We start from the raw sequence: 24,152 nt of genomic DNA, 5'->3' as shown, positions 1-24,152 counted from the left end.
TGAATAAAATAATACTTAAATTACCCTTTGGTTCTTTATAGATGTATTTTCAGAACAAATGTGAAATTACATTAAGTCCATGGAAGGAAGTTTGGAAACCAAATGCTTCCAAAAATAAAGGTGAATATTTGGTAAATCAAAAGAAAATTAGAGAGTTTTGGATTCTGGTTTTGGAAAAAATAGCCCAAAAGAGTGAAGTATAATGGAATACAGTTGAATAGTCTGATAATCACTTCAACATAACCATATAGTAGAATGGAAATAAGAAGGAAGTAGATTTGGAAAAAGTATCCAAATACAGAATAACAATGTTGAAAATGATTAAGGATTTGATGAATGGTAGAGAACACATCAGTCTTATCTTTTCCTGACTTTTTAATAAGGAAGATTTTAACCGAGTAAATTGTTACGAGAATAAAAGGGATAATTAGGATAAATTTGTCCAACTTTTCAATTTTCCAATAGTTGAATATGCCATTACTCCAGTACTCATCTTGAACAAAAGAGTAGATGTTTGGGACCAAAGATTTACACCAAGGACGGGATGTTGAAATATTTACACAATATCGGAAATAAGTATAAACTAGATAAGCCAGAAACGGGAAAATGGTAGAGATAAACAAAATAAAGGCAATAAACCAATGAAAAATGAATTTTAAGATATTCCCTACCCTTGGACTGGTTGATATAAAGTAGAAAAAGAGTGGAATAGAATTCAAGATCCCATTTGATCTTATTCCAGATGTTACTGACATACAAAATACTGATAAAATTAAGCAGGTAATATTCTTAATAGAGTAGAAACCAAACTTATGAGAGTTAGACTCAGCTTTAAGAATTAGAAAGGCTCCCCAAAAGTTGAAGCATGAATATAGACTCTCGGTATACATGGAGGAATTGAAAATGTTTGAGCTTGGGAAAAGAAAAAAAAGAGTAGAGATACCTGGGAAAACCACATTTTTAATCTTAATCTTGGAGAATAATTCACATTGAAATAGATACAGACCAACAGAAGCTATTACAAATGCCAAGTTACTAATCATAGTTCCAACAACTATATTAAGCAAAATAGTCGTTTTATTAATACCAGAAATAATCCTTGAAATCTGGCTCACCAACATAGGATAGAGGGGTAGAAAAGCATGTTGGTGCTCATATTCGTAGTCATTATAGTATGATATTCTCAAATAATATTCTCCATCCCAGTTAATAAAAGATTTGAATAACTTCCAAGTGACTGTATTTTGGGAGTTCTGGCTATTGTCCAAGTATAAGTGGAGGATTCCTGTATTTCTTATGGTAGAAAACAAATCATTTGTTAAGAATGAAATTAGAACACACAATAAACGTGAACAGATTGCCAGAAACATAACTCTTCCTATGGTTACTTTCATTAGTGATGCCCATATAAGTCCTGGAAGCTCCTTTCCTTTTCTTATATAATACAAATTTTATTTAATACTTAGAATACGTAAACGCGTTCTATAAGCTTAGTATTTAAATATATTCAATTATGAGAATTCTCTTTTAGCCAATCTTTCTAAATATAGTGTTTAGTTTTCTTAATTAAGTACTTTTTAAATTTTTTTATACTAAAATTAATAATTTTGTAGAAATTAACCCCATTCAAGCATGATTTAAGCGCATTAACAAGAACATGTTAATAATTACCTAGTTAGGCTTTGAATGGATCTGGAAAGCAAGGAACAAACATCACACAAAAGAATAAAGATCAAACCAAAAAAGAAAATGAACTAGATTCTAAATACACAAAATTTCCATACTATCACTTATTATTTTTTTAAAAGAATTCCTCAATAAATTTTCACATGTTTTTTTTTGAGACAATTATATTACGTGGAGCACCGGTATAGCGGAACGTTGGCGCCAAAAATTAAATGTCAAAAACGAAATGAATTATTAATGCAAGAAGAAATCAGAATATGGAAAGTTTTAGTAATACAGGTAATAATGATTTGTTAGAAAGGATTCTGGAGTTGACTAAAAATGGTTACGACTATGAGGATGTTGATGGAAGGGTTGAACTGAGATTTTTCTATTTGGATGACTTAAACAAAAGTATTTCTTCAGAAAAAATGGATATTTATATTAATGACTTATATACAAAATTCATAGAGCTGGGTATTTTTGGATATAACTGGGATACAGTTCCATTTTCCATTGAGACGGATACAGTTGAAGGCGTTGATTGTGTGAGATGTTGTCTGAATTTGAGCACTTATCACTTGGACGAATGGTACACTATATATCTTTGCTATAAGGTAACAGAAAGTATGGAGAACTTGGCGGTACAAATAGTAAGTAGTGATGGTGATCCAATTTTGATAGATTTGGCTGACATATTACCAGCTTGGGTGAAACCAAACAATTCAACAAATCGATGTTTTATATTCAGGGGAAGAGTTTATCTGATTCCACCAGAAATATTGAATGATGAGATGCGGAGTTTGTCCCTCAAATCTGCTCTTGACATAATAAAGTCTCGGATTGGTATTTGTTATACGGAGGAATCTTTTACAAGTATTTTCATGGACAAGTTTGAGTCAATTTCAAAAATTAATCAGCTAGAGAAATCTCACAATTTCTATGTAATACTGCCGAAAAAAATAGCTGAGATGGTATTAGAGTTCCATTATCTATTGGCAGTTTCACTCAAATACCTTCTGTGCAACAGATATGAATCCTCAGAATTAAGAACTTTGAAAAAAAAACAAGATTATGAAAATGATCTCAACTTGTTTTTGCCAAAAGACTTAATTAGAATTAGGATCTGTATGACGAGAACTCAGTATTCGAGGTTTATTAACGAAGCTCTTTTGACAATACTTCCTCCAAAGTTTTCAAGGAATAGTTGGGTGAATCATCTCCCAGAGAATCTTCAAAATAAGAAATACCATTCTGAGCTTTTATATGGATGTCTATTAACATATGGGATTTACCTAGCATATTTAATAAATCCCATTAAATCTTTGAATTTGTTTATTTGGAAATTCGCCAATACAGGATGCCTAAAGTCAAGTGAGGAGAAAACTAAGGGGGAAGAGCCTGACATTCAAACTCTTGTAAAAGACTTTTTTGAGCTCATGAAAGACCTAAAATCTCAAAGCAATGATGATTTTCGTACATTGTGGATACACTTAGCCAAGAATTTAAAGCAATCAAAAACGATCTCTTCCTCCAAGTTTGACGAAGATGAAAATAAATGCGATTCAAACAGTTGGATGAACAACGAAGAATACTCTAAAAAGCTGATTGAAGATATACAACAGATTTACTCAGAAAGCTTCAAATCCTCTCACAAAAGGTCTCCTAGCTTCCCAGAAATTTTGGAAGAAAAGTCTTATTTTGACGGTATAGAACTGAATTTTTCCGACCCTAACTCTCTTCCAGATTACCATGATGCAGATCTTAGTGATTTGACTCTAGAGAGCGACTTAAGCGAACATGACTTCGACGAACTTAATGAAATCATGAAAAAGATGGACGAAGAACTCAAAAGAACCCTCAAAACATCTGTTCCTATTATAAAAGATAACAATGAAGCAAAGAAATTTGCCGAAAGCACTTATTCTAATGCTTTAAAGTTAGAAGAGACATTTGGCATTGTTGGCCCTGCGACCATTTTCCAAACAATACAAAAGTAAAGCTAAAATATAATTCTACACAAAACAGCTATTCTCATGCTAATAACTAGGTTGAAGTGACTATATACTTAGCTCCAATAATTCATTATTTTTCATTTAGAATTCATTTCTTTTATTAACCTTTAACCACACACAAAGGCGCCCACGCGCCGCCCGCCGAAAGAGTACCGGTATTCACCAAAAGACAAATTATAAGTAAAGATCAAAATAAATAATAAAGGCGGGAAAATTAAGACTAAGCTTTGTAATTTTTTTACTTGTATGGTAAATAAGTGGGAAGTAGAAAAAGGAGGGGTAATAGTTGTCCTTAATGTCATTGAGGAATTAAAATAGAAATTAGTATTTTGGGACAGAAAATTCTTCTTCCAATTTTAAAGGAAATTTTCTCAAAAGAGGTGAATTAGAAAGACGAAGATGACATCAGTCGTACCGAAGATCATGGATGAGGGAGCTCAGGAGAGTAAGGGTGAATTGGCTAGACTCCAGTCAATTGTAGGAGCAATAGCAATAGGGGATCTTTTGAAGACTACTTTCGGTCCAAAAGGGATGGATAAAATATTACAGCCAATAAAAGAGGGCCCAATAGACTCTACTCCTATAGTAACTAACGATGGAGCTACAATTTTGAAGTCTATTTCAATTGACAATCCAGCTGCTAAGATATTAGTTGATATTAGTAAACAACAAGACAATAGGTGTGGAGACGGTACAACTGGAGTTGTTATTTTGGCCTCAGAGTTACTTAAACAGGCTGAAAGACTCTTGGATCAGAAGATTCATCCTCAAGTTATTATTGCTGGTTACAGAATGGCCTTAGAGGAGGCCAGAAGAGCTCTGAGCTCTAATTCTTTCAATCATCGTGATAATCGTTCAGATTTTGAGACTGATTTGCTAAATATAGCAAGAACTACTTTGAGTTCAAAGCTACTCACTGTTGAGAAGGATCACTTTGCTAACTTGGCTTTAAAAGCTATCCTTAGACTTGGAGAGAACATGAATTTGGACTACATCCAAATCATCAAGAAAGTTGGAGGTTCACTCCAGGACTCCTTCTTAGAAGAGGGATTTATTCTTGAAAAGAAAATTGGAGTTGGCCAACCAAGGGTTATGAGGAATTGTAAAGTCTTGGTAGCAAACACCCCAATGGATACTGACAAAGTTAAGATCTACGGTGCTAGAGTTACTGTTGATAGTATGGATGCTGTTCAGGAGATCGAACAAGCGGAGAAGAAGAAGATGTACAACAAGGTTCAGAAAATTCTCAAACATGGATGCAATGTATTTATTAATAGACAACTAATTTATAACTATCCTGATCAATTATTCAAAGAGGCGGGAATCGTAGCCATAGAACATGCAGATTTTGAAGGAGTTGAGAGACTTGGGGCAGTGCTAGGAGCAGATATTGTTAGCACCTTTGACAATCCAGAAAAAACAGTTCTTGGAACTTGTGACCTCATGGATACTATTATGATCGGAGAAGACGAGTTTATCCGCTTTTCTGGATGTGCTAAAAACCAGGCATGCACCATTATATTAAGAGGAGCGTCCTCACACATACTTGATGAGGCTGAAAGAAGTCTCCATGATGCTCTAGCAGTTCTTTTCCAGACGGTTAGTGATGGAAGAGTGGTTTATGGTGGAGGATGCAGTGAGATGTCAATGAGCGTCTCAGTTGATGAACTTTCTAAGAGGGTTGAAGGCAAAAAGAGTCTCGCAATTGAGGCATTTGCTAATGCTTTGAGACAGATCCCTACCATTCTCTTGGACAATGGAGGCTATGATAGTGCTGAGATTGTTACTAAGCTTAGAGCTCTTCACTATAAAGGCAATAATACGTATGGAATTGACTTTAAGACCGCCCAACCTGGAGATATGAAGGAACTTGGTATTCTCGAGTCGTTCGAATCAAAACTTTCTCAGATCTGCTCCGCTACTGAGGCAGCTGAGATGATTTTGAGAGTAGACGACATTATACGTTGCGCCCCTAGACAAAGGCAAGGCGTTTAAGGAGCAAATCTCACAAATTATATGTTAATATTTGGTACAAGTAGATTGTTGTTAGGCTTAAATAGAGGCATGACTAATTAAACTCTAAGCTTTGATCATTAGAAAGTTATTTGTTTTTACTTCGATTTAGATCTTTAGGGGTTCACCGTTGAATTTTCGCGTTTTTTAACTCATTTTGAATTTTTGTGTGCGCAGTTACTTTAATGCAGCATCACCGGTATAGGGCAATAATTAATGACCGGTATAGGGGAATTTTTTTTAAATATATTTTTGAAAAAATTTTGAGGGAAAAGAGGGGTAGAAAAAAGTCTGAATAGAGTTTTTAAAAAGTCAAGGAATCTCAATAATGCTCGAAATGAGCGGAATTAAGATGTATTTTTTAAGTGTTTTGGCGTTGTTCAGCTGGATCTCGGTAGTTATTGGAGGAGAGGCAAGCTTAGATGAACTCGTTTCAACACAAGTTACAAGAACTTTTTACTTGACGAAGAGAGTTGCCAAGGTGGCAATGGAGGTGAAACTTAAAAGCATTAAAGGTGAGATTTCTGAATTTGAATATGTTTTTGCTCTTCCAGAAGACCAATTCTCAAGAGTTGGATTCATTTCAGCAGGGGCATCCTCTATAAGTTCTAACAACTTCAAGGTTGAAAGAATTGGACCAGAAAAGACATTTAAAATAAAAGTAGGCGATCTCTCAGATACTGAGAGGACCATATTTATAGAGTATCACATGGGAAACCCTTACTCTGCTTTACCAAAAGCTATCAGACTTGGAGAAAACCAGCTTTTAGTATTCGAGGATGAGCTCAGGCTTAGAAACAAGTACAAAGTTACTAAAGAGAAGATAGTAATTCAGTTTTTGGCAGGAACAATGATAGAGAGGGTAATTCCAACAAACATGAAGCGACAGGAAAACAAGTTTGTCTACTTAGTGAGCCAGGATAACCAAGGTGACAAGTTTTTGGTTCATTTTTCGTTGAACAACCATCTCGTTTACTTTGATTCAATCTCCAGAATAATTGAGATCTCCCACTGGGGAAATGTAAAAGTTAAAGAAGAGTACTCAGGAGTGAACATGGCTGCTCATAACAAAGGAGAGTTCCATAGAAAGGAAATTATGATTCTTTCAGGACAAGGCTTTGCTAGGATGAAAAATCCAGGGACAGTTTTGCCACACAACACGCACGTTTGTCTGTTTGTAGATCATATTCTTCCATATAGAGCTGTTGGATTGGAGTACTATGATCAGATTGGAAACATTTCATACTCTAATGCTTGGAGAGTTGGAGCCTCTCACACAATGCTCCAAATCCAGCCTAGATCCCCCTTAATGGGTGGGTGGCAGTTTGACTATACTGTAGAATACAACCTCCCTCTGGAAACCGTCGTGTTCTACGATCAAAACCTCAAGCTTTACATGCTTAACCTCACTATGATTCCTTCAGCCAAAGGAATATACTCGGAAAATGTTAACACACAAATCAGATTCCCTACAGGCTCCTCTGACATTTCTATAGATTTCCCAACCAACAACAATATACCGTCTCTCGTCCAAAATGATGAGTTGGATCATTATTTTGGTTGGCTTGATATTTTTAAGCCTAGACCAGTGCTAGTATATAACATGAGTTCCTATTATATTCCTGAACATCTTCTACTCAACTACAAATTCCAAGCATATTACAGAATCAAGTCACATATGGTTACTTTCTCAGGAACTTTCCTGATCTCCTTCCTTGTCTTCATTCCTTTCCTTATTGTTATTTTAATTAAGAGACTCAATAGTCAGCAGTCTGCCAAGATTAAACAAGAATAAAGTTTTGGCGGGCGAAACATGCAAATTAAAAAGCCACGAATTTTGGCGTTTAATTAAAATGGGTTATTTGGACATAAGGTGCTATTTTGGAGAAGAGTGAAGATTCCTTCATAATTAGATAGGTAATGTGAGTTATTGGAGTGATATATAGTGTATCTTAACTGTACGGGTATTTTAGAGTGACAAGCGTGCATATACATCTACTGTCACACATGACGGGTATGGAGGGTGCAATAAAAATAAAAAAAAATGGGACACACAAGTGAAGGAGGTATTCTGGACATAAGGAGTTTTAACAGCTCTTTGGGAGATTGAAGAGGTTTTTGTAATTTATTTGATGGAATTTGGATAAAACCCAAACATATATAGTAAGATTAAAGCTTGTACATACACCAGATTGCCAATAAGCTTGAATGTAGTGTATACCAGAATCTATCAGAAATTAGCCATAATAATAATAGGGGTGTGATATTAGATCCAGGAGAAAGAGGTTTTTGGTGATCTAGGGATTGTACGATTATGTGACAATGTATACAATTCACGAAGGATGTAATATATCAGGAAACACCAGGATTTATGAAACAACAAACAGACAAACTTGGGATAACAATAACGGCGGTACAGATAGTATGAGATGTGAAAGTTCCACTCCTAGATTCAGGCATAACTTTAGTTCTGGGTATTCTGATCAGAAGCTTAAACACCATGTGGGAGAAGAGATAGACTTTACAGGGAGTAGAAGTGACAGAATAGCAAGAAATGGCAATTTAATAAGTTCTACTATAACAGGATATAACAAAAGTGTAGGGGTGGTAATGGAAGGGTGTTATGTTGACAGAAACAACTTGGAGATTTCAGAAACCCCAAAAAGGATTCAAAAGTTGGAAATTAATAAACGTCAAATAAGTGAAGAAGCTGTAGATAAAAGAGATCATGAATGTGATATCAAAGTTGTAGATAAGGGCACAAAATTGAGTAGCAAGAACGGATCTCAGAGCTCATTGAGCCAAACAAACTACAAGAAGGTGAACCTGGGAGGATTCACAGAGGCAGATTGGTACAAAAAAATTCCAAATTGGGAAAAAATCATTGATGAAAGATATACAAGTGTCTACAGTTCATATGAAAGGCTTGATATGATAGGAACTGGCACTTATGCTAAGGTTTGGCTTTTGAAGGACAAGATAACAGGAAAGAAATACGCAGGGAAACTATTAGAACCTCATACTTATCCTTCAGATACAGTAGAAAGGATTGAGAGAATGTTTCAATCAGAAATAAAGAACCTTATAATAAGTCAATGCCCAGGTGTGGTTAGGCTACACAAGATCGTAGTAGGTCCAGAAGGTAGCTTGTTAGTTCAAGACTATGTAGATGATGGTACTATTTGGCGGGAAAACTGTTGTGTAAGCGAATTGGAAGCCTTCCAGCATTTTATTCAACTAATTCAGAGCGTATTATACTTCCAAGATAAAGGAGTGGTACATAGAGATTTAAAACCAACAAACATTTTGAGGTACTCAAATAAAACAATAGTGATAGGCGATTTCGGGTGGAGTGAGCAGACTAAGAAGCTGCATTTGAGCCCCTCAGAGTGGCCGGGAACACTTGAAATTAATCCTCCAGAAGTTTTGACATTTAAAGGACCTTTAACCGAAAAGATAGACAACTATGCGGTTGGAATGAACTTATTGTTGTTTCTCACTGGTAGGTTTATTTGTAGACAAAAGGGGTTGGATGTTACAGAGGCAGCTCCTTATATTCTAAAAGTAGTGGAACTAATCAGAAGTGACTTTAATAACAAGATTCTAAGTAAAGGAAAGCAAAAGGGTAATGCTCAACTAAAGCAGAGCCAGTATTTTATGTGGGAAATCTTTATTGGGTTTACTGATCCCAACCCAAACACTAGGTGGAGTATTAAGAAGGCCTTGTTTCACCCAGATTGTATTCAGCAGCTTTTATTCTGTTTCCATAATAACTTTCCGGTTCTGTGGCATCCTCAGGTAATTGCAATTATCAAGTCAAATATAATACCTAGTAATGTTAGTTCCTGTCAGACTTATTTGGAGGATGAGAAGCAATATTGTGAAGGAGGAAAAGTGTGTATTGGTGTGGGGAAGAGTTCAATGGCAAATTTAAATGGTAGTGATCAGATAAATATTCACAATATCCCACAGATTACACATTTCAATAATTATAGTGGCGGCCAGAATCAGGTTTCTGACGATTTGGTGGACTCCCAGAGAAGCTATTTTAAGTCAGTTGGAACGTCTCTAAGGCCTGCAAATCCTTCCATAAGTCATAGATTCTTTAAAAATGATGGCCAACAGCATAAACTAATGCTGAATAGTCAGTTTTTACCAGGGCCTTCTGATCACAATTCAGTTTATAGTAGCAATTTTACCGCATCATTAAGAAACCAACCACAGTTGAATAACTCCTCTGCAGTCACACTAAATTACACAAACAGCAACCATAAGTTTGTTGGCGTTGAAAACCCTGTTGTGAAGCAACCTCATTTTATCAATAACTTTCATTATTAACTTTCTAGTTATAAGGATTACACGAAAGATGAATCATCCATCTTATATTGATTAAAACTCCCATTTAGTTAGTAGATTTCCAGTATAGTATATTGAATAATTTTTTTTCTTATTGTTCCGCTGAGCAGTAATTTGTCTTTTGTGCATGTGGGGGTTGCATGCGCTGCCACGTATGGCGGTAAAAGTTTTGTCATGCATAAATGACGGCATAGAAGTCAAAAGGGAAAGTATGCAAGGAGGGGGCTGCATGCAGTGCAGGTTTGTGGCAGCTGTGAAAAGTTGCTGGTGAAAAAAAATTAGTATTAAAAAAGATTGCCAAGAGGATTATGTTGAAGTTTGGAATTTTATTGAGTTTAAAAATTGGAATGTCAAGAAATAGTAAAATTTCCAGGAAAATTGGTGTGAATAATATAGTGAGGTAGGGAGAATAATGGATAATTTGAACGGGATTCGAGTGTTATATCTTCATGGGTGAGTTGAAGTTGATTAAATTCTGCAATGAGTGAAATATTTTCTTATTTTTTTTTATTTTTTTTTGCAGATTCTATGATAACTACAAGTCATATAGAAAGAAACAAATAGAGGAGATTGTTGGGGTTTCGTACATTCGATCTCCAGACTTGAGGTATCAAACTTTGATAATAAGGTCCAAGACTACATATATTGTGACATCATTGTTGGTTTTTATATCATTAATGTAAGTTTTAAGTTAAACGAAGTATAAGAAAAAAAGGATTTACTATATTACAGAGTAGTTGAATTCTTGGTGTCTTTTAGTCTTGGGCTGAAGATTGTATTACCAATATTATTGGTGAGTTTAAGGTGTTTTCAACTGGATTGGAGATTAAAACAAAACTTAAAGGCTTTTCTAATCATTGTAGGGTATAGAATAACTGGGATGGTGGTATTGAGGCGTTGTGCGAATATTGCAAAAGATATCATAGAAAAGAACATATTAGCCTTCAAACCTGAGATAGTTATGACATCAGATTTCTCAGCTGTTAGTATGAGCAAGGTAAACTCAAGGATAAGCAAAGTTCCAGTGATAATGTTTTCCCCATCAATAATAAGCTTTAGAAGGTTCACATTGAGTAGAATGGAGTTAGAACCTGAAAGGTTTCAGACTTTGATGATTGTGCAAAGTCTTAATGATAAAATTGTGCCAACAAGGGATATAATGGAGTTAGTTAGTGGCTTTGATGAGACACAAGTAAAAACTCACTTTGTACAAGGAGTTGGAACTCTACTTCCAACTTATGCAAGTCTTTCATCCGAGCAGCTAAGAAAATACATGGTAGAAATTTTGCAAATGGCGTCTGAGGAAAATGGTTTTCTTAGTGGCTCTCAGAATAGTAATATTACTGAGATGCAGAGATTTGCTAGCAAAAGCGATGCAATGGAGCTGGGAGTTAATAAATTGGTTAGTAATAGATTACAAACAATGCATTCATTTACAGATAATAATTTTGGAATTAATTTACCCTCATTAAGGAGGCCAATTTCACTCATCAGTGGAAGTCCCAGAAACAGCTACTCTAAGTACAAAAATCTTAGCAGCGAATTGAGGGATTCAGGATACAATGAGGATAATGAACTTAATGAAAATGAACAGTCACCTTTGATTGTTTCAAAGACAAACAATAATTTCGTATCAATATACAATCCAAAACCAAGTACTGCAAGCGACCTATTTAGTCAGCTGGAACGCATAAGGGAGGATGATAGTAGCGAATATAATAGTGACAAATCATGACAATATTCAAGTTAGTATGGACTTGAGATCACAAAAGTCTTTCCCGAGTTGGCGCCAAATTGGAATTAAAATGGAAACTCCAAATTATCGATAAAATGAAAAATTAAGCCATGGAGGGAACTTTGTATATAATTCTGGATTCAAGAAGTTTGTTTACACGTGAGGATACTGTAGGAAATCAATCAGGTACTCAAGATGACTTATTGGTTTCAGGGGAGTGTGTATTGAATTCAGTATTTCAGTTTACAAGGCTATATAATCTTAGTACTGCTCAGAAGAAGAAACTGAATGTATATATATGCGACTCAAAGGGTGAAAATTTGTTGTTTGATGGCTTTATATCTGGTTTAACAAAAGAGTTGCAATTTGAGTTAATGCCAAAGATGTTAGATGAGATTTCAGAAAAAATTTTGTTGGGTGAGATGAAGATGAGCCCAACAATTTCGAAGTGTTTGTGCAAGATTAATAGTAAAAGAAAAAAGTTTGGATATAATAGATCAGAAAAGGATCGTATTATACTTTTTGATGCTTCAAATAAAGACGATTATATTTCCCAGTATGTATCTTTGTTGAATTGTGGGTTTGCATCACAAAAATTGGTAAGTTGTTTGGCCATCTGCTGTTAAATATTAATAAATTAACTTTAACATTTTGAATCAGGATGTGGTGATTGATGTTGTAAGTGTGACAAGAAATCCATCTCCTTTATTGAATAATTTGGTTGATATATGTAATGGGTTAAATTTAAAGTATTCTCAAATTGCAGATTCCTTGATAGAGGGAGGTGTTGAAATAAGCAAGGAGGATCACCATGGGTTGGATCAGGGATTGACTCCTTATCTCATTTTTCATTTACTGCCTTCCATTCAGGCTCGTGAAGAAATTTTTGTTTCTATTAATAAAACAAAGCAGACAGGTTTGGCTGTATGTTTCTGTCATCATCAGAAAATCGATATAGGATATGTGTGTTCATCCTGCTTGTCGATATTTTGTTCAAGATTTAGGGCTCCAATCTGTTCAACATGCGGGTAAGTTAAGTTTTTTTAAAAAGGTTCTTAATTCATTAATTCAAATTTTTAATCTGAATTTATTAGAGCGAGATTGAAAAGAATACCTATACAACAAAAGACTTTAAGCAGTTTAAACATAGAGGATGGGAAAAATATATATTAGTTCTTAAGACATATTGAGGTGATCATCATTCTTATAAAGATTTTCATTGCTGCAATATAATAAAGAATAAGGAAGGAGGGAGGAAATAAAAAGCAAGGAATTAATATAGAAAGAAAAAACAAACTACTTAGAAAATTAATGCAACGCATTTAATTCAAAGCTTAAAATTATAGCATGGGTCTACAAAGAGAGTTCCACTTCAACTCAGAGTCTTCTTTGAAGCAGATAACAGTTATTCTTTTAGCTGAGACTTTGACTCTGGAAAGTTGTGAGTCTATAGGGTTAGAAAGGTTTGCAATTTTGAAAAGGAAGTTAGTATCTCCAGATAAAACTTCCAACGAAATTGTATTATTAGTTACTTCCAAGTTTGGTTTCCCTTCTATTTCAAAAGGTGATTTAATTGATATCAAATCAGCTAGATCTTGTAGGCTTATATAAATCTCAATACTTTCTCCACAATCTGACCATGAGTACTTTTTAATCTGAACACTTCGGGGCTTGTCAGAGACAGGCTTTATTTCATCATTTTTATGCAGCAAAATAGGCTGCCCTCCTGTTACTATTCCAGGCCCTTCAAAGATCTTTGCATCCTTGAGGTCTTGAGAATTATTCTTGTGAGCATAATAGTAACTAAATTCTCCCTTCTCCTTTATGTTACTTCTAAGAGCAGAAAGTTCCTTATCATTTGAACTCATTTTCCTTCCTCTTTTCGGTCAATCTTTTTATGTTCGTGAATTTTGTCTACCTTGGCAATACTAATATTCTTTTCAATTTCTTTTAATAACGGACTTTTGGCGCCAAAGCCTAAGTTGTATATAAGTCTATTTATATGTCAAATTCAGTAAAGTAATTAAAGTCAAGATAAGCGAATAAGAAAAATACAAGAAGTCAGGTTTATAAAAAAAAGGTGGAGGAATTAAGGCGGTGAAGAGAGTTCATTGTGTGATTATGCGCTAATCTTCCAGGATCTGAAAGATGAATGCAGTTTTATCGTAGAAGCTACAGCTAAGACTAAAAAGTGTGTTGCTCACTCTGAATGTATCAATTCCGTATACTATAGAGTTATGGGAAAATTCGTTTTCGGAATTGTTTGGGACAGAAACGAGTTGTTTTTCGATATTCAAGTTTGAGTCTAGTTTTAGGTATTCAAGACCGTAATAGCATTGTGCCATACCAAGATAATCTTCGAATTGGTTGAGTCTCCAAATACCCCCATTAGCTCTGTACTCATAAATAGGAGAATTTAACATTCTAAAGTCCCAGAATCTGAGGGTTTCGTCGTAGCTTCCAGACCAAAATTGATGCTTTCTATTCGACTTTTGAATACAAGTTACACCCATAGAATGGGATTTCTTGTTTTTTATTACTGGCCCATTTATGCAGCTTGTTCTTAGATCCCATAAGGAGAGAAAGCAATCGTCAGCTCCTGTTGCCAGAAGATTTCCTTCTTGGTCAAGAAATGACACTGTCCATACTTCGGTGTTTGGATGAGCATAAAACTCATTTTCGACTACTTCAGAGTTTCTAATAATGAAAACCCTTCCGTCTGAAATACTATAGCAGGTTTTTCTAAGGTCAGGGTTGGAGATTCAAAGGAGTTAGGTTATTTTAATGGATTTAGATATTGGGATGAAGACGGGGGGAAAAGGCTTTTTGCCTCTTATCCACCTGTATTGCTTACCTGGTGCCATTAAGATAAATACAAGACAAGTCTAGTCCGATTATATGGTTGTTATTGTCTATACTTTCGGACTTGACCGAACTAAGGAGCTTATAACTGGAGAAACCTGGTTCTATTCTAAAAAGTTTAAGGCTTTTGTCAGAGCAGAGACAAGTAATATGTGTCAAGTCCGAGTCATCAAGATTAACACCTTTAGGGTCCCATTCAAAATTGACAACGCCTGATTCCGCGTTAATATACATTTTAGGTTTATGCTCTAAATTTTCTGCAGTTTCAGAGCAGTAATTAGGGTATTCATGAGTCTCCAGAACTGATTGAATGTCATATATATTGATTCCCCCAATTCTATGTTGTGATTTTGCATCCTCAAGACAGTAAAGACCAACTCCAAAGTGACGATTATCCACGTCATTCATATAAATGCAGTCAGCTGGATGCTCGAATTTGAGAATCCGTTTTGCATGCAAGTTGCAATTGACCTCGGATTTTGGTGTGCATGCACTAGGGCCGGAAATGGCATGCATTGGCAGATTGAAATATACAATTGAAAAGAAAGACTTGGGCAAGTAATTTGCCAATAAAGTGTTGGCAATTATTCAAGTTGGCTTTCACCCTCAAAAGTAATAATTACGGAGGCTCTTCTTCAGAGAAGATTTTAATTTTGCGTATTTGGAGAAATTTGGGTGTAAAAGTTAAGGAAAGCCTTTAAACAAGAGAATAGGGAAATAAAGCGGTTGATATTCAAAGTGCTATTTAAATACCAGATTTAAATTGGGCTGATTTGGGAGAGGATACTGTGGGGAGATTGGTAGAGTGTCCCAGCTTTGGCTTATAGGGTTTGGAATACTGGTGATTATTCAGAATTAATATATATATTTTTAATGTTTATATTGGAAACACTTGGCAAGTTTTTAAGGCTTAAATTTTGGGCGGGTCTTTTATCCAAGACAGTGGAGAGTAGATAAAAAGCAAACAAGGCAAAATTTTTGTAGAAAGCTACGAATTGAGCGTGAATGACCAAATAGCTCTAAAATTAACGAGAAAAGATGAAGAATTCAAATTGTTAGGCACATGGCAATAGTCTCAGTAGCCAGTTCGTCTGCTTCTTCAATGGAGCGACTGAGCTACGATAGGTCTTTACTAAGGAGTACAACAGAAAGTTATTCTCCATTAGAAAGAGCTATAAAGTATTCAAACTCGAAGGTGGTTTTGCAGCGGTTGGTTTTGATCAGAGAGTTTATAGATATTTGCCACGATGTTGGGTACTCTAAGGCAACAAGTACTTTGTTGCCGATATTAGGGAGGTTGATTAGGGATAATGACGAGGATGTAAGGCGAGGAGTATTGAGTATTTTGGGCGATCTAGTTGGGTTTTTGGTTCAGTCTGATTTGGACAAGGGCTATAATGTGGTTTTATCTAATATTGTTCCAATAATAAAGGAAGTTTTGATGGGTGATATTCAGCATACAAGCATTTCCGTCAAGGAGATGGCTTGCCGTGTTGGGATAACATTATGCTCCCATTTAAGGCATTCAGACAGAGTTCATTCTATTTTATCTATTAGTTTGGCTCTTGCGAATGACTTGGAGAATGAGGACTCTAGATGTTTAGCATCTTGGATGTTAAATGGTTTGGCTGAGTATATGGGGAAAGATATCTGTATGCAGTTCATAGTTCCTCAAATCAAGTGTTTAGCCGATGATCACAGTGAAAGAGTCCGGATGTTTGCGACTATGAATCTTTGTGAGGTGATTCGAATTACCCAGAGCTTTTCAGAGCTATTTGCAGTTTTCAAGCGTTTAATACTACAGGATTCGAAAGTAGTTAGGAGTTACGCAGTCAAAGTGATTATTGGGATCTTCAGCGGTATAAAAACAATCGATAACAGTGACTTTTCTGCATTTCTAGTTGAGATATTGAGGGATTTATCTGATAAAGATTTGATCATCGATTTGAATAAGCAGATTGGCCCTTTAATCACTTTGTTCAGAGACCCAGACTGTGTCCCAAGGGAGATTCTTGACTTATATTTGGCTATGGGGACAGCTTCTGAAGTGGATGAGGATTTGTCACTTTCGGAGATGGACTCCAAGACCTCTAGGATTGGAGAAGAGAGTCAACCTTACGACAAATCAGCTACAGAGGAGCATGACCAAACTTCTAAGTCCCATACACAGGGATCCAACAGCAGGAAGTCCTCTGAGGCAATAGAGACTAAGGAAGAGCACGAGGAGATTTCCCTGCTTCCTTTTGGAAGCAATTTGGGACTGACCTTTGGAGAACCTGAGTTAAATGAGCCATCGTACTTTTGTTCCTATAGCTTTGCCTCTGTGTTTTCTCATATAGGTCCCAGTTATTGGCCAGAGTTTTCTAAACTTCTGGCTCGTCTTGTTGAGAGTCCTCATTACTCCGTGAGGCTCCCTATAGCTGCCTCGATGTCTTTAATTCTGGCAACAGCTCTTTCCTGTGGAAATAGATCCCATTCCCACTTTATTCGATCCAACTCCTTGGTACAGAATCCTCCATCGTCAGACACGTCCAGCATTAGTATAAGCAGCAAATCAGACAAGGAGAAATGCGAGAAAAGCAGTGCAGAGATCAAGAAAGAGCAAGAGTTTTGTAACACAATTGAAAAGGGAGTTGATATGTTCTTCAACAATATTCATCAAGGGCCTGCCAAGTGTATGCTAACCGGTTCCTCCTTCAAGCTGCCATGCTCCAACGGTTGTCATCTTCGTACGGACGTCCTGTCGTTCTTACACGATATCATTGGGAAGCTACTGGATGATAGTGATATTTACGTAAAAAGAGCAATTTTTGGCTGTCTTTCAGACATCATTAGATGCCTTCCCCATAAGGAGCACGTAGAGCCAGTCATTAAAAAGTTTCCAGACTTGCTTAACTCTTGCAGAATTGATTGGAGATGCAGAAACATCCTGGCTAATCAGATCAGGAAGATTTGCATAGAGCTTCACTTTAGGAATACGGAGATTAGAAGGCAGTCAGAAACTTCTCAGGAATTGTTTACCGGGAGGTTTGCTCAGGAGTACTTGTCCCCTGTAGCCTTTTCGCTACTTTTGGACCCAGTCTCTGAGGTTAGGAAAACTGCTATAAACAGCGTCTCCTCTCTCTTAAGAATCTCTTCGCCATTTCTTTGGCATTTCTTCCAAAATGGGGGTAATTTCAATGACCTTCCCAGCCCAATTCACTCTCCAGAATCCATATCTTGCCCTAAAAAGGATACTCAGGTTATATCTTCTGTCTCCACATCATCTGCATCCACCTCAGTTTCCTCACCGTCTCCCTCCTCCAAACCCATTGATGCTTCATGCTCCATGACAGTTGTAAATGTGACTGGAAACGGTGGATATTTTGGATCAAAGCGGGATAGTAGAGATCGCTTCTCTACAATCAACAGTTCTGAAAAACATATTAAAGAGGCCAAAGATCAAATTTACAAGAGCTTCCAGCCCCTATATATTCACAAGCAGAGCTCATCCGTAATGTATTCTTCTACCTGCAACTTCTCCCCAAGCTCATCTAAATCTCGAATAAACGGAAACGGAGAAATCACTGGGTCTGCTTCTAATCCTGGAGTTATTTGTGGAGTAGTTAATGGTTTTATTAAAAATGGTAATTGCAATCAAGTTCAAGCTACCAATATAACTCTCAACGAAGTTGGGTCTAAATTCCCAGAGAAACTCCGCATCCTGTTTTCTCTAGATGAAGAAAATGGCAACTGTAAGCTATTTAATGAATTGGCTCTGATTTGGTGCATCCTTAAAACATTTGCAATCTCAACCAAGTACCACCATAGACAAGAGTTTATTCAAATGTGTGATCGCTTTATTCGAGATATTCCCAGAGGATTCTTCTATACCTACTTCCTCAATCCTCTTATTTTGCTTGCTTCCGATCCTGTTAGAAATGTTAGGTCCACATGGTTAAGAGTTATCGGGCCTCACATTAAAGACTCTGGGAGATTGGCTCAATGCGCCAATATTGTTGCAGCTTGTAAGCTTATGAGTCTATCAGAACTTGACAAAGAGTGTAACAAATATTTGTCAAATATCAAATTCCTACCAAAAAGTACCCTAAAACGGGTTGACTTTTTATCAGTTAAAGATATTACAGAGATTATTGGGCGTACTGCTAGTTACGACGATATCCTTAATTGGAATCAACAACCCTTAATCAAGCACTTCAATCTTTATATGGAGGAAGTCTTGGGATCTCTTTGGTGTCTTGACAATGTACCAGGATCGAGTCTACAGGCATTCTCTAATACCAATTCTACCAGTAGAAAACCATTTTATTCTTCTGAGCGTTGTTCTGACCTTACAATGGAATACGAAATGATGCTTCTTGAAGTAAGACCCAACTCATCTCCCACAAATATATCGTCTTTGGCGCCAGTAATAACTTCCGATACTAGCAGTTTGGAATTTGGACCATCCAACGATGATTTATTTTCAAACAGCACTGCCTTATTCTCTTGTAGACCTGGGATTTCCAGAAGATCCTCTGAATTTTCCGAAAATGATTCATTATTACCTAACACGTCTCTGGATACAGTAAAACCCTCATCTGACGAGAATTCCTCTGAGATTTTGGAACTTGACTCTTCTTCATCCTCTTATTCGGTTAACTCCTTGGAGATACTTTATAGACCAGGAATCCCCAGAAGTTATTCCAAGTTTATCTGCCCTTCAGGAACAGATAACTCTTTTCAGAACATAACGGAGCCCGAGACAATCGTTAAAATTCGCAGAATCCCAAGAAAAAAGACGCAAAGAAACCACTCTCGGAAGCTTAAACAAGATCAGCAGCTATCTATGGTATTTGACCACAAACTACACGAGGCCACCAGGAATTTCTTCATGGTTGATATTGCTAGAGCTGCAACTGATGATCTATTTTAATATCATCTGTCAACTCTTGTCTGTGAATTTGGATAGAGGGAAAAGGCAAGAAATATATAATGAATCAATGAATGGAGTACCTAATGAGTACCTAATTCTTTATCTACCTGTGTAAGCTTTTTAATTAAAGAATTGGACGATTATTTTAATGAGGAATGCTTCTGTAGTAATGATATACATATATATATACATATATGTATATATAACAATTAGACTAATTAATTAATCTTTCTTTTGTTCTACATGGTTTCTTTTTGTAAAGCTCTCTCTAAATTACATGTGGAAGGGATTTATAACTGAACCAAATTTGTATCTCCTACTCTCAGTTTTGAATCTATAGCCTCTAAGATCTTTTTCGCTTTGCAGACTATAAACTCTATAGAAGCATTATAATCATCAACCTTCTGCTCCACCCTAGCCTTAGTGATCTCCTTTTCGTGTTCTTTTACCGTTTGCTTCAAAGCAAAGTCCAGCTCCTTAAGAAACTCATCAAGTTCTGAGCCCACAACGAGATATTCCTCTTTATTACAATAATCCATAGTTTCAATTATTTTTATACGTTATTAAATGAATAAAGCCAATGAGCCCGCCAACACATGCAGAGCGCGTCATTTGGCGGGCCGATGTCTATAAGGAAGATTGTACAACTGGGTAGCAATATTAACAAAGAAGGAGAGAAAGATTGGTAAATTTGGATTGATCAAAGGTACAAGGAACGGAAGTGAAAGAGAGGTATAGAAGGAAAAAAGGAGAGATTGAGAGGGAAAGGCAGGAATAGAAAGGGAGTCACTTTAGCCGATAGAATTTTCATTCAAGAGAGTGGAGAAGGAAAAAAAAAGACTTTGGTTTGTTGGTTTGTGTGTGGGTGTCTGTATATAGGAATTGGAGGATATATAACAACATTGGGTTGTTTTGGAGCTTTTCTCTTGGAGAAAATAAGGGAAGAAAATGACGGACTTTAGTGAGAAGAATTTGGAGTATAGGTTGGACAATTCAGGCCAGCAGGGGCAAGGACAGGGGCAGGGACATACACCGAATGAAAATAAGATTCCAAGTGGTCCTATAATAGCAACTTTATGTTGTTTGTCAGCTCTTGGTCTGAGAGAAAAGGTGGTATCTTCATTTTCATTCTTTCCTCCAAAATTGAGTGGTTTAGTATTGAGAGATCAGGATGGGAGTGAAATAGAGTTCAAGAAAGAGTATCTGCACAAGAGATTTGGGCTAGAAAAGATTACCTTAAGATCTGTGACTAAGATAGAAAAGAGGTTGGAAGATTTGTTGGTTGGAGAGAGAAAGGCCGATATTTTTTGTACATGGTTGGAGAGTGGTAAATCAAAGATTCCAATTTCTTGTATTAGTATATCTCCAATTCATAAGGGAGATGAAGCTAAGGATAAGATCCCAACATTCATATTTAGTCATGGAAATGCAACGGACATTGGAAGTATGTTACCTTGGTTTGTAAATTTGAGTTTGAAATTAAATGCACATGTTTTAGCTTATGATTATAGATCATATGGACTTTCCAAAGGAAAACCAACAGAAAGAGGGATTTATGCGGATATCAAGGCAGTTTATGAATATGCAAGAGACGTGTTAAAATTCCCAACTGACCAGATTTTTTTACTGGGACAAAGTATCGGCTCAGCTCCAACAATATACCTTGCTAGAAAACTTGGAAAAAAGTTGAAAAAGAGTCCAGGAGCAGGGAAAGTTTCAGATAAGTCCAGTAGTGATTGTAATAAATCCGGCTTTCCTTTGGGAGGAATTATTGTTCAATCCGGTATAGCTTCAGGTTTGAATGCTCTGTTAGCTCCAGATTATAAGAAAGATATTCCATGTGATGTTTTTCCAAACTATAGGAATATTCGAAAGGTACCATTTCCAATTCTTATTTTACACGGAACTAGTGATCAAGTTATTCACATTTCAAACTCTAAGAAACTGTTTGAGAATGCAAAAGAAAATAAATTCCATCCTCCAGTAACTACTTGGTGGATTGAGGGAGCCAACCATAATCTTCCAGGACCAAACCCCAAGAAGGAGTATTATCTAAAGATTGGGGCTTTTATTAACTCTGTAATTTAATCTTTAAAGCTAAGCTTTTACTATTTGTTTGACCTTCTGGCAAATTTTATATTAATTAATTGCTTAATTCTATTTATTCAACAAATAATTTGGTTGCTTTTTTTTTTAGTATTTTTGTATCTCCATTCTTCTATGTACAGTTAATGGCTGAAATGTGAATGGCTTTGTTTTTCTATTTATCTTTGTGTGTGCGCTTTAGAAGATGTTCTTATATTCATTCTTCAAACGGTCCGTACCATTCACTTTCTCGCAACTTCTTTAAATATTCTCACAATGATTGACATTGCAACAGAAATTGTATATTGTTTAGACGTGTCTGCATGCAGAAGCATATTTTCTACATACCGGCATATTTGCTATCAGCAACACAAGTTTTTGCATGGTGCTCGAATTTTGGTAAAATGACAGCCGTTTTGGCGGGGAAGCCTCCGGTCAGAACATTTTTTTCATCAGGGAGCTGGAAAAAAGAAAAAAAGTAGGAACTTTGCTGTTTTTCTGGTACTTTGCAAGAATTGAAGTATCATATAGGGTTTTTCTGAGTAGATGTCATTTCGTTCCGGTATAAGTCTTTACAAGTCGGTTGGAGGCCCAGCAGGGTTGAGTAGGGCAGCTGCTAGGTTGGGAATGTGTTTTATGAGCTCCGGAAAGGAGCTGAGTTTTGGAGGCAAAGCTAGGAGAGAAATGCTGAAGGGAGCAAATGATCTTGCAGATGCTGTGGGAGTGACTTTGGGGCCCAGAGGTCGAAACGTTGTGATAGAACAAGGGTTTGGGGAAGCTCCAAAGATTACCAAGGATGGGGTCACAGTTGCAAAAGCAATTCAATTTGGCAGTGGCCCAATGAACTTGGGTGCTCAGTTGTTAAAAAACGTCGCAATCTCTACCAACGAGGAGGCTGGAGATGGTACTACCACAGCTACAGTGCTTGCAAGGGCAATTTTCAAATCAGGTTGTGAGAAGGTGGATGCAGGATTGAATCCAATGGACTTACTTAGAGGAATCAAGCTTGGAGTTGAACATGTGGTTAATGAGCTGGATTTACTAAGTCAGCCAGTCAAATCTCACGACGATATTTTAAATGTTGCGACAATTAGTGCGAATGGAGATTCTATTGTTGGCTCTTTGATTGCTCAGGCTTATAGTAGAGTTGGGAGGCATGGCACAATTAATATTGAAGAGGGTAAGACTACTCAGTGTGAACTGGAAGTTGTTGAGGGATTGAAGCTTGATAAGGGTTATATATCTCCGTACTTTATTACTAATCAAAAGCATCAAAAAGTCGAATTGGAAAATCCCTATATATTGATTTCAGAAGGGAAGATATCGTCTTTGAAGTCTATTCTTCCGATCCTAGAGTTCTGTGTCTCGTCCAGATCTCCTTTATTGATTATTGCTCAAGAAATTGAAGGAGAAGCTTTGACGGCTTTGATTTTGAATAAACTTCAACTTAATTTAAAAGTTTGTGCGGTTAAGGCTCCAGGATTTGGAGATCATAGAAAGCAAATACTCGAAGATATCTCGGTTTCTGTTGGAGCTCAGATTATTCAAGAAGAGTTCTCAAATGCTAAGCTTGATCAGTTGGCTCCTAATCAAATACAAGAATTCCTTGGAAAGTGCAAGAGTATCTCAATTTCCAAAGATGAAACAATAATTACTCAAGGACAAGGATCTCCTGAGACTGTAAAAGATACAATTTCTTTGCTTAAATCACAAATTGAAGAAAATCAAAAGCTTTCTGACTATGATAAAGAAAAGATACGTGAAAGACTTGCAAGATTAACTGGTGGGGTTGCTTTGATTAAAATTGGTGGATATTCTGACACCGAGATTTCTGAGCTTAAAGACAGGTTTATCGATGCTTTGAATGCCACAAAGTGCGCAATAGAACAAGGAATTGTTCCTGGAGGTGGTTCTGCTCTCTTATGGGCATCTAGAAATCTTGGTAAACTATATTCTCAAAGTCCTCCTCCTGGAAAGACTTTACCACTTCCCCAATCATCATCAAGTGAACCTAATCCTATTAGAAACTATGACATGGCAATGGGTGTTAAAATTGTACAAGATGCATGCAAGGTACCGTGTCATTTAATTTCTTCTAATGCAGGCTTTGACGGCTCAGTAATTGTTGGAGAACTAGTCAAAGTCTTTTCCCAAGGAAGTAAACATTTTGGTTTTAATGCTCAGACTGGTCAGTTTGTCGATATGATTAAAAGTGGTATTCTTGACCCTACAAAAGTTGTTAAATCCGGGCTGAGAGATGCTGCAAGTATTGCATCTTTGATGGCTACAACACAGGTATCGGTATTTGAACCAAGTAATCAGTCACAGAAGATGGACTCTTCTCGATCAACTTCCTCCGCACCCTCCTCTTCTTCATTTGGCTCACTTCCTGGAGATTTTTACTAAGTTTTATACTATTACACAAATTAAAAAATACTGAAAGAAGCAGAAATCATAATTTACTTTCACTCATTTCAAATAAATCAAGTTAAACCGACCAAGAAAA

At 36.4% G+C, this 24,152-nt stretch overlaps 12 protein-coding genes across 12 annotated transcripts; 9 read left to right on the top strand and 3 right to left on the bottom strand.

Annotated features, from left to right (window-relative positions):
- Nucleotides 1-71: 71 nt before the first annotated feature.
- Nucleotides 72-1,394, bottom strand: ELE39_003651 (multi-pass transmembrane; the record flags this gene model as incomplete). The annotated part of the gene is made up of 1 exon (XM_067346755.1): nt 72-1,394. One exon carries the CDS (start codon nt 1,392-1,394, stop codon nt 72-74), a length of 1,323 nt encoding a protein of 440 aa, XP_067200068.1.
- A 549-nt stretch (nt 1,395-1,943) lies between these two features.
- On the top strand, nt 1,944-3,665 carry ELE39_003650 (sgt-related protein; the record flags this gene model as incomplete). The annotated part of the gene is made up of 1 exon (XM_067346754.1): nt 1,944-3,665. One exon carries the CDS (start codon nt 1,944-1,946, stop codon nt 3,663-3,665), a length of 1,722 nt encoding a protein of 573 aa, XP_067200067.1.
- Nucleotides 3,666-4,079: 414 nt separating this feature from the next.
- ELE39_003649 (chaperone (ATpase) T-complex 1) lies at nt 4,080-5,675 on the top strand (the record flags this gene model as incomplete). The annotated part of the gene is made up of 1 exon (XM_067346753.1): nt 4,080-5,675. The coding sequence occupies one exon, from the start codon at nt 4,080-4,082 to the stop codon at nt 5,673-5,675; it is 1,596 nt and encodes a 531-aa protein (XP_067200066.1).
- Nucleotides 5,676-6,021: 346 nt separating this feature from the next.
- Nucleotides 6,022-7,488, top strand: ELE39_003648 (ribophorin I family; the record flags this gene model as incomplete). The annotated part of the gene is made up of 1 exon (XM_067346752.1): nt 6,022-7,488. One exon carries the CDS (start codon nt 6,022-6,024, stop codon nt 7,486-7,488), a length of 1,467 nt encoding a protein of 488 aa, XP_067200065.1.
- A 527-nt stretch (nt 7,489-8,015) lies between these two features.
- On the top strand, nt 8,016-10,031 carry ELE39_003647 (Ser Thr kinase; the record flags this gene model as incomplete). The annotated part of the gene is made up of 1 exon (XM_067346751.1): nt 8,016-10,031. The coding sequence occupies one exon, from the start codon at nt 8,016-8,018 to the stop codon at nt 10,029-10,031; it is 2,016 nt and encodes a 671-aa protein (XP_067200064.1).
- Nucleotides 10,032-10,929: 898 nt separating this feature from the next.
- On the top strand, nt 10,930-11,784 carry ELE39_003646 (putative multi-pass transmembrane protein; the record flags this gene model as incomplete). The annotated part of the gene is made up of 1 exon (XM_067346750.1): nt 10,930-11,784. One exon carries the CDS (start codon nt 10,930-10,932, stop codon nt 11,782-11,784), a length of 855 nt encoding a protein of 284 aa, XP_067200063.1.
- A 110-nt stretch (nt 11,785-11,894) lies between these two features.
- On the top strand, nt 11,895-12,957 carry ELE39_003645 (transcription factor; the record flags this gene model as incomplete). The annotated part of the gene is made up of 3 exons (XM_067346749.1): nt 11,895-12,383; nt 12,445-12,812; nt 12,879-12,957. 3 exons carry the CDS (start codon nt 11,895-11,897, stop codon nt 12,955-12,957), a joined length of 936 nt encoding a protein of 311 aa, XP_067200062.1.
- Nucleotides 12,958-13,124: 167 nt separating this feature from the next.
- Nucleotides 13,125-13,652, bottom strand: ELE39_003644 (CS domain; the record flags this gene model as incomplete). The annotated part of the gene is made up of 1 exon (XM_067346748.1): nt 13,125-13,652. One exon carries the CDS (start codon nt 13,650-13,652, stop codon nt 13,125-13,127), a length of 528 nt encoding a protein of 175 aa, XP_067200061.1.
- Nucleotides 13,653-13,910: 258 nt separating this feature from the next.
- ELE39_003643 (WD domain) lies at nt 13,911-15,054 on the bottom strand (the record flags this gene model as incomplete). The annotated part of the gene is made up of 2 exons (XM_067346747.1): nt 13,911-14,526; nt 14,639-15,054. 2 exons carry the CDS (start codon nt 15,052-15,054, stop codon nt 13,911-13,913), a joined length of 1,032 nt encoding a protein of 343 aa, XP_067200060.1.
- A 655-nt stretch (nt 15,055-15,709) lies between these two features.
- Nucleotides 15,710-19,561, top strand: ELE39_003641 (phosphatase 2A 65K regulatory chain-like with HEAT repeats; the record flags this gene model as incomplete). The annotated part of the gene is made up of 1 exon (XM_067346745.1): nt 15,710-19,561. One exon carries the CDS (start codon nt 15,710-15,712, stop codon nt 19,559-19,561), a length of 3,852 nt encoding a protein of 1,283 aa, XP_067200058.1.
- Nucleotides 19,562-20,509: 948 nt separating this feature from the next.
- ELE39_003640 (peptidase of the alpha beta-hydrolase fold) lies at nt 20,510-21,649 on the top strand (the record flags this gene model as incomplete). The annotated part of the gene is made up of 1 exon (XM_067346744.1): nt 20,510-21,649. One exon carries the CDS (start codon nt 20,510-20,512, stop codon nt 21,647-21,649), a length of 1,140 nt encoding a protein of 379 aa, XP_067200057.1.
- A 543-nt stretch (nt 21,650-22,192) lies between these two features.
- ELE39_003639 (Hsp60-like chaperone) lies at nt 22,193-24,052 on the top strand (the record flags this gene model as incomplete). Its single annotated transcript, XM_067346743.1, has 1 exon — nt 22,193-24,052. One exon carries the CDS (start codon nt 22,193-22,195, stop codon nt 24,050-24,052), a length of 1,860 nt encoding a protein of 619 aa, XP_067200056.1.
- Nucleotides 24,053-24,152: the final 100 nt, after the last annotated feature.

The sequence above is a fragment of the Cryptosporidium sp. chipmunk genotype I genome, assembly GCF_004936735.1.
Source record: "Cryptosporidium sp. chipmunk genotype I strain 37763 chromosome Unknown contig_7, whole genome shotgun sequence".
Lineage (NCBI taxonomy): Eukaryota > Apicomplexa > Conoidasida > Eucoccidiorida > Cryptosporidiidae > Cryptosporidium > Cryptosporidium sp. chipmunk genotype I.
Note: the sequence above shows the minus strand (reverse complement) of the source record. Positions and strands in the feature narration are given on the sequence as shown.